At 42.9% G+C, this 16,468-nt stretch overlaps 1 protein-coding gene across 2 annotated transcripts in view; it reads right to left on the bottom strand.

The window, feature by feature from the left end:
- TTC21A (tetratricopeptide repeat domain 21A) overlaps window positions 1-16,468 on the bottom strand; it is a 151,205-nt gene that overhangs the window by 105,125 nt on the left and 29,612 nt on the right. The window contains exons 8-13 of one of the 2 annotated variants that reach the window (XM_068235930.1): window positions 15,809-15,893; window positions 14,769-14,867; window positions 8,119-8,311; window positions 5,439-5,536; window positions 4,979-5,179; window positions 514-643 (exon numbers count right to left, since the gene is read on the bottom strand). In XM_068235930.1, the coding sequence (XP_068092031.1) occupies window positions 514-643; window positions 4,979-5,179; window positions 5,439-5,536; window positions 8,119-8,311; window positions 14,769-14,867; window positions 15,809-15,893 (806 nt within the window). The remainder of the gene's footprint in view (window positions 1-513; window positions 644-4,978; window positions 5,180-5,438; window positions 5,537-8,118; window positions 8,312-14,768; window positions 14,868-15,808; window positions 15,894-16,468) is intronic. The other variant, XM_068235931.1, reaches the window with a different exon arrangement.

Raw genomic sequence — 16,468 nt, 5'->3', positions numbered from 1 at the left:
CAACATGTCATGGTCACACGCACTTTTTGCCGCATCACGCTGTGCATGCTGCTTTCTTCAGTGTCTGAGACATGCACATTTTTTGCCGCAGCGCACTTCGCACACAGACACGGGTGTGGGGTGGCTAGTGGGCGGACACAGCAACCAGTGGGTGGGTCTAGGGAGGGGGGAGCCCAGGCCTGATGATGTGCGAGGGGCCCCAAAATTTCTGATGGCAGCCCTGCATGTCAGTGTTTGAAACGCGCTTCGGTTACCTGGCAGCAACTGCATTTAGATGCGATGTAAACCTCTCCACTGCTCATGCCAAGCACCCGGTCTCTGCATGGGAGCAACTGACAGGCGGTGAATTAACCACCTTCAGCCTCCCTTGTGAAAGAGGCCTGCAAGCCAAGCATTTATAAATCAGTGCAGTCCTTGAAAGATGACATCTTCTATCCCAGCCACCCCAGTGAGGAACATAAATATCTGAAACACTTCTGTACTTCTGCTTCAAGAAAAGCCAATATCACCTACCTGTCAAATAGATGACCTGGGCCATGAAATATAAAGGTTGGGGTAGACACGGAGCCACTGCAATCACAGGAGATAAAATGGCAGTCGCCCTTTCAAGCAATGGTGATGTGGTTTGTCCCGGGGATTTAGGCTGCAGCAGAACATACAGAGACACAAAGATATTGGAAGGCAAAAAGTAACTGAAGGGCAAAGATATAATAAATCTGAACTGAAGGCAACTATTGCCACAAATGCCACTTATGTACAGTTATGGTTTGAAAATGGAGCAATTGCATACAGTAACCAATCAGAATCCGTTTCTTTAACCACTTCCGGCAAAATGGAGGTTAATAAAAATCCTGTTTGTGCACCCTTAGTTTAAATAGGACGTTTCTATTAAAGTCCATTGTGCACCGTGGGACATAACATGAACTTGTTAAATCAGACCTGAAGTGTAATCTACTGTATAACGGTAATGTTATTCTTACCCTGGCATCCCCTTAATCTCTGAGTTATTTTTCCCCAGCCATATGCAGCAGAATTCACTTGCAAGTCCCGTTGGTTGGCACAGCTGTCAACCATTATTGTGGAGGTAACAAGGCGTTAAGCTATGACTCTGGAATTGTCCGTCCTTTGTAACAAGCCTAGTAAAAGCTCACATGGGTGAGGACACTGGTATGTGTCGGAGTGATATTACTTTTGCGCTTTTAAACAATGCTGGCCCCAGGATGTCCCAGCTCCTGTCCCCCCTCGCAAAAACTGCTGAGGTGCTTTTTATATATTAGTGTGTGGCTCGGAATGAACACATAGAAGATGAGTTATATAAGATAAGAACCATTTTTTCTTTTTTAAAACAAAACAAAATGTAATTATGTTTATTTTCATAAAGTGTTATCATAGCATTTTAGGTACGCTTCAACATATGAAATGTGAAATGGGAGCGCGGACACAAGGAGAGGAATGGACATACTGCACGTGCATAGGTCAGCTGAGTCGTTCAAGTCGGGTCCTTTTACAAAGCATGACGGAAGTGAATGGGAAGCGCAGTAAGTATTAGCACTCATGCACACACACACACACGAGTAGAGATGGCCCGAACGGTTCAAATGCAAACTTGTTCGCACAAACAACACAAGTTCGCGTTCGCATCGAAACGTGAACTTTATGCGAGTTTGACCCGCCCCCTATACTACATCATTGGGCTGAACTTTGACCCTCTACATCACAGTCAGTAGACACATGGCAGCCAATCAGGCTGCACTCCCTCCTGCCCCACCCTATAAAAGGCAGCAGAGTCAGCCACTTTCTCACTCTGTCTGCTGCTGATATTAGTAAGAGAAGGGAGAGACATTGGAGAGATAGGGAAAGCAATAGTTAGGAGGTCTGTTAGCTTGCTCCTTACTGATATTTGTTGTTGAAAAGCACCCCAAAAAAGCTCTTTTGAGAGCTAATGTTCTTGTGATGTGTTTCTTTTTTGTGTGGCCCACTGACACTGCATATACAGCCCTGTCTGTCGCAGCTGGCCCTTGCTAATTGCTATACTGTGCCAGGCCCAGCACATTCAGTGCCTGCCTTTTCACTGCACCTGTGTGACTGCTGCACATTGTATTATAATACCAGTCACTGCATACCTTTTCACTGCATCTGTGTGACTGCAAACTGTTTTATATACCAGTCACTGCATACCTTTTCACTGCACCTGTGTGACTGCACATTGTTATACCAGCAGTCACTGCATACCTTTCACTGCATCTGTGTGACAGCACGCTGTTTTATATACCAGCAGTCAGTGCATCCATTTTCACTGCATCTGTGTGACTGCACATTGTTATACCAGCAGTCACTGCATACCTTTCACTGCATCTGTGTAGCAACACGCTGTTTTATATACCAGCAGTCAGTGCATCCATTTTCACTGCACCTGTGTGACTGCACATTGTTATACCAGCAGTCACTGCATAGCTTTTACTGCACCTGTGTGACTGCACATTGTTATACCAGCAGTCACTGCATACCATTCACTGTACCTGTGTGACTGCACATTTTATTATACTAGTCACTGTATACAGTCACTACAAACTGTTTTATATACCAGTCAGTGCATACCTTTCACTGCACCTGTGTGATTGCACATTGTATTAAACCAGCAGTCAGTGTATACCTTTCACTGTATCTGTGTGACTGCACATTGTATTATACCAGCAGTCAGAGTATACCTTTCACTGCATCTGTGTGACTGCACATTGTATTAGTCAAGTCAGTGCATACCTTTCACTTAATCCCCCCTCCCCTCCAATATAGACAAAACAACAGGCAGAGGCAGAGCCAGAGGCAGACCCAGCAGGTCTGTTCGAGGTCGTGCTGTCATGATTTCGTGCGGCCCTGGACCAAAGCACAGCATTCAGAAGGCACGTGCCATTAACCCCCAAGATTGTCCGGACGTAGTTGACTATTTAACACAGAATACATCATCTTCCTCAGCTTACGCACGGAACCGTGACATATTTTCCTCCTCCTGCTTTGATTCTGGCACCCCACTTAACACTCAGTCGGCAGCCACCAAAGTGCCATCATCCCAGGGGTCAGGGGTGTGGAAGTTTTTTTGTGTGTCTGCCTCAGATGAGAGTGATGCCATCTGTACTCTCTGCCACCGAAAATTGAGCCATGGAAAGACCAAGACCCACCACAACTGCCTTATGAAGGCACATGATGAAAAAGCACAAACTGCAATGGGATGACCACCTGAGGAAAAGCAGCACACAAAAGCAAAGCCACACACCACAGTGGAAGATACCAGGCTGCAATTATTTCTCAACAAAGGTGATACCCAAACTGTACCGTGATGTTGAAAGGCAAGTGGTGTCATCTCTGGCACACAGAGTTGGGTCAAGGGTCCATCTGACCATAACAAATAGAATAATTTTTCTGGTGCGTGTACATGCCTGCCTAATTTTTCTGGCTGCACTGCGGCTGCAACAACAAAACAAAATGCATGTACATGTGTCAATCTCCCTTCGTAATCGTTACCTTGCCGGTGAAGGGGCTTGCGTATCACAAAGCAATAACCGGCTATATGAGTGTGTTGGGGGGCACACCTGACCCAAGATAATAAGGTTGTTGCTTCATTGTGGACAAACCAAATTCAATCAGCTGGACAGTCACTGTTGTTCTGTCATTGAGCTACCTCAGCCCGACCATATGGGCTTGAAAACCACCATCGCCTGCACTCTCGCCAGGGTGCGCACCAATCCAGCATGGCCGTCACTACACAAACAGCTGTTTGAGGTGCATTACACAGTGAGTTTGGTCTGTCAGTGTGAAGCAGTACACTAATTACACTACCTGATTGATGTATACACACGCAAGACATTTTAAAGCACTTTATGCCTCCAATTTAGCAATGCAATGTGATTTCTGCCCTTAAAACCCTGCTCTGCATCAAATTCGTAATTTTTCCCGGGACTTTTGGCGTGTATCCCACTCCGCCATACCCCCCTCCAGGTGTTAGACCCCTTGAAACATCTTTTCCATCACTTTTGTTGCCAGAAACAGTGTTTGTAGTTTTGAAAGTTCGCCCGCCCATTGAAGTCTATTGCAAATTGCATGGTTCACACGAACACAAACGTTTGCGGAAGTTCGCGTTCGAGGTTCGCAAACCTAAAATCAGAGGTTTGAGCCATCTCTACACACGACATGAGCCTCCATCTAAAGATTCCTGTTCGGCTCGAGTATCTTTAAAGCTAGGTACACATGCTAAATGAGACTTGGCTGAGGCAGCCGTTAAAGAGAATCCGAGGACTAACCGAATTTAAAAGAATACACTTACCTGGGGCTTCTTCCAGCTCACTGTAGGCGGCGAGGTCCCTCGGCGTCCTCCTGGCTCCTCTCCTTCAGCCTCCACCGGCCCCCGTTACCGGCGTCACCCAGACCGGGTGTCAGGCCGGCTCTTCCTGGTTAATGACGCAATGCGTCATCACGCCGGCCGCTTTGTGCTATCACGCCGGCCCGCAGAGGCTGAAGGAGAGGAGCCAGGAGGACGCCGCGAGACCTTGCTGCCTACGGTGAGCTGAAAGAAGCCCCAGGTAAGTGTATTCTTTTAAATTCGGGCACTGCTCGGAGTCCCTTTAATGACCGTTAATGATCTCAGCCAAGACTCTAGCATGTGTACAGGATACCCCCCCCCCCCCCCCCCCCCCGCTATAGCACAAAGACTGATCATGGATAGGGATGATCACAGATATGCAAATTGTTCCTCCTCACCCTGCCTACTGAAAACCTGCCTACTCGCTCCATAGCATACAGTACTCCATAGCATACAGCACTCGGCCCCAAACTGTTGCCCAAGGGATTGATAATTATGCTTGTTTAAGCACCCTAAGATTGTACAATATAGTACAATAAAGATTGCTATATTAGACTCCTATTAGGTTTGTTCTAAGGTTTTACCTCCAAAAATTGCTAACTTTCTGTTAAAGCAGCTCTTTACCTGTTTTGGACAAAATGCCAAATACTCTTTCACCATGTCAATAAGAAAAGTAGGGTTCAGTCTTTCTAAATATTCCAGCCCTAGGGGAAGACCATTTAAGGCAGCAAAGTGCATGTCTGTTGCTTCTTTTAGATGGCCTATTATGATCTTCTCCTCCTTCTCTTTCTTAGATGCCAGAATGGCTTCCACGTAGCACAGTTCCTGCAAACCACAACACAAAACAATATGTTATAACTATGTCTAATACAAAATGGAAAGGTGTTAAGGTAGTTTTTACAAGTAAACATTGTATTTATTACAACAATTAATATTAGACTTCATGCACAGTGTGGCCACATACATATTCGTGCCTAAGATTGAAAGGAGGACTTTGACTCGTATATGACAGGTTCTCTTCACTATAGAACAGAACCTCTGAAATACTATAGCCATCTTCAGCCTGGCAGGGAAGAGTCTTTACCTTTGATCTGCCCAAGGACTGCTGTACTTCTCGGAGGAAATCCAGTTGCTGTTCTGCTTCTTCTAGGTGGTCCTGCAGGATCTGACACCATATAATGCCTACAATATAAAAAAGCAGAATCATACCTTCTATAAAAAACATGGAACCATAAGTGATGTGTCTAATTGTGTTGTTATCGATAGAAATGCTCCAGCTCTTTCCCTAAAACCAGAGTACATGCCACAGGAAAACCTGAACAAGCTTTATGCAGTAGTAGGATAGCATTTCTAGAAGATTGGCCGTACATCAATATGATAATCAGTTTATTCTACATAAATTTCTCCTTAAAGAGGAACTGTCGCAAAAATCTTAAAATGTAAAACACATACAATTAAGAAGTTCTCTTCTTCCAGAGTAAAATGAGCTATAAATTACCTTTCTCCAATGTTGCTGCCACTTACCGTAAGTATTAGAGATCTGACATTACTGACAGATTTTGGACAAGTCCATCTCTCCAAAGGGGATTCTCATCATAGCCTTTATTCTTTATAAAGACATTCCCTGAAAAAGATCTATATAAAGACACTGGCCAGCCTCGTGTTCGCTGCACACTTTTTTGGCAGTTGGACAGAGCAACTGCCATTCACTAAGTGCTTTTAAAAATAAAAAAAAAACCTGAGACCCCCCCACCCCCAATAAGAAGATGGGCTAGTCCAAAATCTGTTGGTAATGTCAGATTTCTACTACATACTGTAAGTGACAGCTACATAGGAGAAAAGTAATGTATGGCTCATTTTACTTTGGAAGAAACGTACTTCTTATTTGTATATGCTTACATGTTTTTAAAATTTTAAGATTTTCGTTAAAGAGGTCCTTTAAGGAAAATTCACAGACAAACTTGGCCAGTTTGATCAAGTGACTGCGTTGTCATTCCCTGAATGGCTGGTTATAATCATGTGATCATTTCTAACTTCAGTCCTTCGTGTAGATCAGAAGTAAAGCTATGTACACATGCTGTATTAACCAGGGGCGCAGCAGGGGGTGCAGAGGTTGCGACCGCATCGGGGCTCTTGGGACAGAGGGGCCTTCCCTCAACTGCAGTATTAGCTTTCTATTGGTCCTGTGCTCATAATAATCACTTCTATAGATTGAATAGTGGTAATCATTAACAAGCGGTTCTCCATCCCCTTCTTGTACCTCTGGCACTGTAGTTGCCATTGTCAGGTTTTGGTGTGTCATATCAATTGTTATGTATAGAGTGCATGGGGGTCACAATGTAAAACATGCATCGGGGCCCACCGCTCCTTAGCTACACCACTGGTATTAACCTCAGCTGAGGCGGTAGATAAGGACTACCTTGGTGAGATTCTAGCATGTGTACGGGAGTCCCCTTATATCCAGGGCCGGATTTCTGGCAAGGCCACATAGGCCATGGCCTAGGGCACCAGAAATGTAGGGGCGGCTCAGTGAGGGACAGTAAAGCTGTTCCATGCAGCCATCCCTATCTACAAGGACAGCTTTACCCTTTGAACTCTCTGTCCTGTGTACTTGTGTCATCCCTGAAAGACCTGTAAGCTCTATCCTGCAGGTACGCATCAGCCTAACTCACATGGTGGCACAATGGGTTCATCATTAATGAGATGAAAAACATAACGTAAAAGTTCTTAAGGAAAATATAACATAATTTATACGCGTATTACTGAAATAGTTATTGTCTGTGATATCTAATGATGTAAGTAGAATTTTCATTGGGGCACACGGAGATAACAACCATACAGACGGTATAATTGGCCTTGGACGGTAAAAAGTACAAATCCAGCCCTGCTTATATCAATTAGTTTTGTGTTCACCAATAAATAATTGATAAGTCATAAAGCAAAGTTCCCTGCATCCGGCACAGGCAGGGATTGCCTGATGCTGGATATGTGTATTCTTGCTAGTTGCTTTAGCAACCGCCCCCCTTGTGCAGCAGAAAATATTTCATCTACCCTCCAGGCTCCATTTTCTACCCATCCTTTAACTCCTAGCAGCTTTCTGGCATCCTCTGTTTTTGGCTCCCAGCATGTTAACGGACCCGCGTCAGGTAAGCGGCCCCTAAAGCACTGTCCCCTTATCCCCCTCAGGTATGTCGGTTAGTTGAAACTTCCATTTGCCTGAGTTACAGATAACGAGAGCTATTAAGTCAATAAGGAAACACAAATTATTACAATGTCAGATACACCTCAACTGCCCAAACTCAAAGAGTCCACATAGCAAACTATTCCTACAATTATTAGGGGTCTATATACACTTTATAAAACAAGAAATTACTCTATTTATGTACAGCCTGGGTCTTTTAGAAGTTAGAATATCGTCCTGAAAATACAGAAGGGTTGCAATAATCAATATAAACCAAATCTAAAAAAAATTACAGCTCAACTGACATATAAGTAGCACCTGCTTAATCATTGTCATGCAATTCAGACCTCTCTGGTTATTTAGAAGTACCCAATTAGGAGTAGTTAAAATTACAATTCAATTACAATTACTCTTTCTTAATGGAACCAGAAGTTACATATAAGAATTCCATAAAGTACAGTGTTCTAAGAATAGTGGTGCCCTCTCCTGAAAGTATCGCCCTAGATATCTGCCTTGCTTGCCTATGCCAGAAACAGCCTTGCCTAATATGATGGGTGACTAAATAACAGCGATACACACTTACCTGTAAGAGCATCTACATGGTTTCCATCCAGCTTCATGGCAGTTGAGTACCAGCCAGCAGCTTGTGCCACATTCCCTTGATACATGAGCTGGTTGCCCAGGTCTGCAGCGAGCTCAGCATGTTCTGGGGATTTCCTGTATGTGCGCTCACAGAACCCAGAGATCTCTTGTAGGATAGGCTGATTCCTTCCACACTGCAGAGGACATTATAGTTTATGCTTTACAAGAAAAAAGGGCTTCAGCATACAGCAGTTCCTGAACTACAATCCGTTTCTGCAGGAAAAATGTAAAACCAAATCCAAGCTAGGCTACGTTTACAGCACGCTATACGGTAAAGTCTGCTGTGATGGGGACTTACTGAGTACTGAAGATGCTAGGTGAGTCACAGCTCAGCTTGGTCACCATGGAAACATTGAGGAGGAAAGTAACAATAACTTTATTTCAGAAAGCAGAAGCTGTAGCTATGTAGCTATGTGAAAGTGGGATAAAACCTTGACATAACATTCAATACAAACATGTTTTGCTACTTTTTATTACCCATACAGTTATCATATTTGCTTATGCGCACAAGTAATATTGTCTGTCTACAAATTACAAATTCCCAAAGTACAGTTTATCCTCTTTTAATGCTGCCATTGCATTTTATTGCAAAGCGGATCACTTCTCCGCTCTTTCTGCTCCTCAGCTCAGTACAGTTCATTTTCTGCACTTGCTAATGTGTACTAAATGTATTTGACAAAGGAATGTAAACAAAAGTTAATGTTATCATGGCTTCGGATGCAGCCAGAAGCTGCCCACTGAAGCAACAAGCTTGGCACTGAGGGAGAAAGTGATGTGTTTAACTGTTTGAATGCTGTTCCGCTACAAATTTGTTTTGTGGTAGATTCTTTGCAGTAATTAATCTTTTAGAGCGAATAGGAAATGCTGAGTTTCATACCACTTTAAGTGTCAGTGTTACTTAATTTGTCAATATTTTGTATCAAGAATATAGTATATGATTAGTATATAATAGTCAATATTAGTATATGAGTGGCTAGCATACATGTCCTTATGCCCTTATAACAGGGAAACAAGCTGAAATGCCGGGACAGCAGCTATTATGACAAATCTGCTCCTAAATTCCATTCTTCTCATTACACAAATATTACCCCATTCATGGCCAATACAATTGTTCATGATCATTTATTTGGCAGTCAGTTGGTTTATTAGTTATCACCCATCCTATATGTCCGTCAATGCAATTAGCCTCCTGCTTCTCTTCTGCTTTGTCTCTCCATAGAGCAATACATTTTGCTTGGGTAAGCTAAACAAGCATTAAATGGTTGTAGGCTACCAGCAGACTTTTGGCCAAAGCCAATTGAGATTCATTGAAATATGAGATGCAACACAAGCACTTGATTGGGGCCCCAGACACAGTCTAAGGGACCCCACCAGCATGGTACTCCAGCCCTGGCTTTCCATCAAGGACTCACAAGGTGACTGAGGGAAAAAACTGTAAATACTGTTCATGAAGAATAATCCTTCTGGGACGTGGTCTGCATCCTTGTTTTGCCCCATATTGCCTCCTATTGCTGTAGAAAGCATCCGGACCGGGCCCCGTCCCATCTATGACCCAGAAATAGAACTCCCCCATAGCCTCCTGCGCAGTTCACCAGGCCACTGGTGTGCCTGCACAAGTTGGGAGCTCTCTGCCACGTCCTTGCTTGTGGCAGCTTCCCAACATCTAGCAGGCGCGCTCACATGACTGGCAGAAGTGCATGTGAGGCTGCGCCCACTCAGCATGGATGTCGGTAGGCGTGGCCAACCGACATCCAGTCATGGGAGTGCACATGCAGGTTGTCCAGGAGAGTGCCACAAGCTAGGAATCCCGACTTGTGAATTTCTGGCAGAAGGCAAGGAAATGGTGGAAAACCGCTCACTCCGTTTTTGAACAGTGCCAGGACCAGGACAGCCGATCCAGATACAGGTTTATACAGAAGGATGCCCGCACAATGTTCATGTGGTAATTTTTGGATACGTCCACAATAAAGGAACTTGCTTTTAAGGACATTGTGCTGGTATCCTTCTGTATAGACTTGTGAATTTCTAGGTCATAGATGCCAACCCGTGGGGAAGGGGGGGGGGGGGGTCAGGGCCTGGTCTGGACCAGGTGCTTTCTACAGTGATTGAAGGCAATATGGGGGAAAGCAAGGATGCACACCACACCCCATCATGAAAGGTATTTACTTTTTTCCCTTGGTTACCTCGTGAGTCCTAAAAATTTTAAAGGGCGATTGAGGGAGGGGGGCTTAAATCAGCTACTTTGCTTAGGGCCCCATTTGCCCTTAATCCAGTTCTGCGTGTGTTAAAGCTGAATACCCACTGGCACACGCGGCCAGATGGATCAAGGATTGCCATTACCACCAAATGATCGTTTCCTGGATCCATCTGGCTGCATCTGCGCCTGTCGTCTATGGCGGCAATGAATGATCATGTAAACAATAATTTACACAATTGTGGCAAACATGCGCAAGGCAATGAGGATCTGAACAATACTCAACAACTTAACCTCAACTTAATCGGACCTGACGGTCATTCAAAAATGAACGACTGCCATGTGAGTCAACATCGTTTAACGTAATTTCATTAAAAACAATGTTGCGCAATATTGAAAAAAAAAATGTTTGGTGTGAAAAATCATTCACAATAAAAAATATTTAGGTGGGTATGGGTCTTTCGTTTTCTTGGCCATCTCTGGCTTTCAGCAGTTTTTGAGACGTATCAGCTACTAGAATGCAGTCCATGGAGTCCCGAACACCTGTTTTATCCAGTGAAGACATGACTTAGCGATCTACACTTTGTAGGAGTAATTTACTTAAGTTGCAGTAAGCAGTCATCCATTGTGGGTAAATTCAAAATATTTAGTTGCACCACTCTGACACATACAAATATAAATAAACACTCCTTCAAGCCTATGAGCATTTCAGTGCCTGCTTTTCACCCTTCTCTTTTCATAATTAGGGTTATACAGGTGGCAGCCATTAGCAATTCCTCCTTTGCCGGACACCACCTACTCCATCAGTCTGTCGGATTCTTTCCCGGCAATATGAAAGGCAGGGAGGGGTTCCTCCAATAAATGTAAAATATTTTATATTTGTCATCATGCAGCTGAAAAAAGGCTGCTATTTATTATTATAATTTAGAAAATAGATTTCATTTCTGAAATCTTGTATTTTTAATTTGGGTCCACTTTAATTTTGGTTTTGATGGATGTTAAGGGCTAAAATCAATCTAAAGATAGATACAGAATATAAAAGAGGGATACCGCTACACTCACACGATCGTCCAAAAGGGAGCTGGGAGTTCCAAAGCCAGAAGTCCAAAGGTAATGATAAAATCCCGCTGCACCAGATGGTAGGGCAAAGTGAAAAAATCTTTATTTCGTTAATCCATGTCAAATGTTACAGATAAAAGCTCACGCGTATCGGAGCAAGAGATGGCTCCTTAATCATAGCTTGCAAATACATATATTGCACAGGTTATATAGTATACAAAACCACACCCATATGGGTGCTCATCTTGGTCTTAAAGTTACAGACATCACAAATTAAAATGGTGTGAACCAATACATTGTACATAAAACTACATATAAAAACACATGCAAATCCACATCACACTGTCGCAAATCAATCATTGTGGAAAATTAATGATGATATATATATATATATATTCATATATATACGGCGGCCAGATATGTATTGATGAGGAGAAGAACAAAAAACAAAAAACAAGCAGGTCTAAAATTCAAAGCAGAAGTCAGCAAACCCAGAAAAAATGCATTCTAAGCAAGGGGATGAGACACACAAAGGGGTATACCCTGGAAGTTACTTGTTATAAAATGTATTGAGGTCCATCCTGGAGTTGAGTCCTACAGGGGAACGTGTTCCCAGTTTCCAAATCCAGAATGCCTCTTTTTGTAAAAGCTTATTGTATAGGTCTCCTCCCCTTGCAGAATGCACCACTCTCTCTATACCCTGAAATTGAAACCCCGACATATCACCAGAATGATCAAAATAAAAGTGTTTAGAAACGCTGGAAGCGCTAGTGATGTATGCAGCATTCCTAAGACATCTACCTGCCCCATTATAATGTTCTGAGATTCTTTGACGAAGGGGACGGGTAGTACAACCCACATATTGTGTCTCGCACTTTACACATGTTACTAAATAAACAACATTGCAGGTTTGGCAATTGATATATTGTCTCATATCATGGCTACTATGGCGAGAAAGGGAGACCACTTGGCGTGTCTGGTTGTGAACTCTACAATACCTACAGGTGTTGTACCCACATCTGTAGGAACCTTTGTGTGTCAGCCATGTGGGCTGGGGCCTATCAGTACTCTGAAATAGGCTAGGGGATAGACTCGTGCCTAATGTGGGTGCACGGCGTGAAGAAAAGGCGCAGCCATCTGATAGAACGGCATGAAGTTTTGGATCGGAATGTAGGACAGGCAAATATTTTTTAATAATGTTGATAATCTGGTTGTATTCCAGACTATATGTGGTGACAAAGTGTACACCTCTACCATGTTGTCTGTCCTTCCGACTCGGCCCAGAAGCAAGTAAGTCAGAACCAGACGTTCCCCCCAAGGGCCGCCCTATAGTGGCAGGCATTGGTTCCTTGGGGGAGCGTCTGGGACAGTGGGTGGACGGGTGCCTCCAACCATTGGTGCGTCGCCTCCCGGGTTTCCTACGTGATACAACACATTTGTTGTCAAGCTTGGAAGCTATTAAAAAATATTTGCCTGTCCTACATTCCGATCCAAAACTTCATGCCGTTCTATCAGATGGCTGCGCCTTTTCTTCACGCCGTGCACCCACATTAGGCACGAGTCTATCCCCTAGCCTATTTCAGAGTACTGATAGGCCCCAGCCCACATGGCTGACACACAAAGGTTCCTACAGATGTGGGTACAACACCTGTAGGTATTGTAGAGTTCACAACTAGACACGCCAAGTGGTCTCCCTTTCTCGCCATAGTAGCCATGATATGAGACAATATATCAATTGCCAAACCTGCAATGTTGTTTATTTAGTAACATGTGTAAAGTGCGAGACACAATATGTGGGTTGTACTACCCGTCCCCTTCGTCAAAGAATCTCAGAACATTATAATGGGGCAGGTAGATGTCTTAGGAATGCTGCATACATCACTAGCGCTTCCAGCGTTTCTAAACACTTTTATTTTGATCATTCTGGTGATATGTCGGGGTTTCAATTTCAGGGTATAGAGAGAGTGGTGCATTCTGCAAGGGGAGGAGACCTATACAATAAGCTTTTACAAAAAGAGGCATTCTGGATTTGGAAACTGGGAACACGTTCCCCTGTAGGACTCAACTCCAGGATGGACCTCAATACATTTTATAACAAGTAACTTCCAGGGTATACCCCTTTGTGTGTCTCATCCCCTTGCTTAGAATGCATTTTTTCTGGGTTTGCTGACTTCTGCTTTGAATTTTAGACCTGCTTGTTTTTTGTTTTTTGTTCTTCTCCTCATCAATACATATCTGGCCGCCGTATATATATGAATATATATATATATATCATCATTAATTTTCCACAATGATTGATTTGCGACAGTGTGATGTGGATTTGCATGTGTTTTTATATGTAGTTTTATGTACAATGTATTGGTTCACACCATTTTAATTTGTGATGTCTGTAACTTTAAGACCAAGATGAGCACCCATATGGGTGTGGTTTTGTATACTATATAACCTGTGCAATATATGTATTTGCAAGCTATGATTAAGGAGCCATCTCTTGCTCCGATACGCGTGAGCTTTTATCTGTAACATTTGACATGGATTAACGAAATAAAGATTTTTTCACTTTGCCCTACCATCTGGTGCAGCGGGATTTTATCATAACCATAGATACAGAATGCTGGTCTTTAGTTGGTCGTAAAATATGACATCACAATAACAATAGTAATATTGATGGTAATTTAGATCACAATATTGATCGGGAAAAAAAGTGTGATAATTGAATAGTGTATGGCCAGCAGGGGTGTAACTAGAAGGGAGCAGCCCCTGCAATTGAAGGGGTGCCCATAGCTGTGGGGGGCACCAACTACTAACCTTCCCTTCCTCCAATACAGGGGACTATACTTAACATCAGGATTTTCTGTGGCTTTGCTTGTTATGAGTTTGAATATCATGATGGCCACACTTGTTTTATAAGACTTGTGAGATGGGCCCCCAGGCCCCTCAGGTCCCTTGTATCTCCTCTGTACGTTCCTGTGCCTCCAGTGTCCCCCACTGTGTAATTTCTGTTCCCCCATACCTTCAGAGTCCCCCTCTGTGTCACCTCTGCCCTCCACTATGTCACCTTTGTCCCCCTGTGCCCTCATGGTACCGAAGCAAAATGTAATTTTACTGGTGTAAAAAAAATAAATTCTTAGAATTTTTTCGATTTTCTCAAAAATTACAAGGTCTTTTTACATTTTTTTGACTTGCACCCAAAGAATCTAGTGTAACACTTTTGGGTTGTTCGTAAGTGGGGGGTTCATAAGTTGGGGACAACCTGTAGTCAGTTTGGTTAAAAAAAAAAAAGATATCCGTAAATAAAGTTCAGTCAGAAATAAATAAAATGTAAAAATGTCTCTTACCAAATGGCAAATGACCCGAAGTTTCTGGAAATAGAGGACTGGGTTTCGGGGTTCCAGTGTCTCCAGAGCACTGATTAGGTTTTTCACAGATGAAAGTGCCTATCAGTGTCATAGAAAGTAAACTTTAGTATATGTGCTCACATAAAAATATGTTTTGGTAAAACCAAAAAAAAAAAACAGAAAGGTTAGTGTTGCAAGTACGGCACTGTCCTGCCTATCTTATATCTCAAAACAGCTGCTGTTCTTATTATTATTAAACAACTTTATTTATAAAGTGCTAACATATTATGCAGTGCTGTACAATAGATAGGTGAATACAACGTCAAACAATATAACATGGGGACATTACAGCGTTAAACAATGCTACACAAAATAGTGAAAAAATGCAAGGTAGGGCTATAGAAAACCAGTCACTGAGTCTATATGGTGGTGGAGAAGAGTACATGGTGAAGAGAGTCCTGTCAAACTGTCTTACAATCTAACATACTGAACTAATACAGAGGAACTCTGCATTTGGCCGGGGCTCAATGACAGGTTGCTCCACCATGCAAACAGATTTATCCATGACACTTTGACTAAGGGCACATATTGAGCTCGATACGCGTCAGTTTGATCCTGTGGATGTCTATGTCTTTTAGTGTATTTTTGCAATAAAGTTATTCGGCTTTTTATGAACTCATCTGAAGTCTGCGGATCCTTCTCTTGTAGTTTATCTAATCTCACCTGTCTTCTCCTTTGCAATGGAGCTCTAACAAGACGTGCTCACAGTAATTAAAGGTGAAGAAACACATTGCTGTAGTGCACAAAGACACAGACCCACCATTGATTTATTGCAAGTGTACAGCCATCTGAGTACATACCGACCCGTTCTGTCACCTCTGGGCCCACCTCTTCCCACCTGCCACTCCATGTTCATGCTGATATGTACTCAGATGAACATCATAACCAGTTAAACTAGGCAGACTCAGAAAGGCCAATTAGCTGCAAACGCACTGGTTAACCCGTTTTCTGGTTATTTCTTCATGAAAGCAGATACTAACCTTGGATAAATTTCCTTCTCTTGCGAGAGAGTAAATGGCCAACATCTGAAGAGCATCAATGTTATTCCCATCAATTGATAAGATTCTACAATGAATAGACAATTACATTAGCATTGCTCTCTGACTGATAATATCCAGTGTAGACATAAAACACAGATCCCTGCAACTTTTTACATTAGCATTAGAAATGAGCAAGATGATTTCTGATTAATTAATCAGTAGGAAACATCATATGTGTTCTATGCAAATCATAGTTAGCAGTGGCGTAGCAATAGCCATAGTGGCCATAGCAACTGCTATGGGGTCCTGGAGCAGAGGGGTTGCACTTGTTGTGTTCACTATTAACTCACCTTTGTTTCTCCGCCCTCTGACTGTGTCTCTTAGCCCTAGGACTATACACAGTGTGTATTGGATGGCAATGTAATTTGCCCAATCAACTCATGTGCATAAGGTAGGGGCAGGTGGCTTTGTTTAAGTGCCTAATTCTGAGGGTCCCATGAAAATTTTGCTATGGGGCCCAATCATTACTAGCTACGCCACTGATAGTTAACTCAATTTTCCTAAATATGCAATTATCTGATCTATGAAGACTTTCCAAATTCGTGATTGGCAGAATTAATGAATTGTGCCATTCTATGCAGGTCTGGCAAACTAGCCATT

Source organism: Hyperolius riggenbachi, chromosome 5 (assembly GCF_040937935.1).
Source record: "Hyperolius riggenbachi isolate aHypRig1 chromosome 5, aHypRig1.pri, whole genome shotgun sequence".
In the NCBI taxonomy this organism is placed as follows: Eukaryota; Metazoa; Chordata; class Amphibia; order Anura; family Hyperoliidae; genus Hyperolius; species Hyperolius riggenbachi.
Note: the sequence above shows the minus strand (reverse complement) of the source record. Positions and strands in the feature narration are given on the sequence as shown.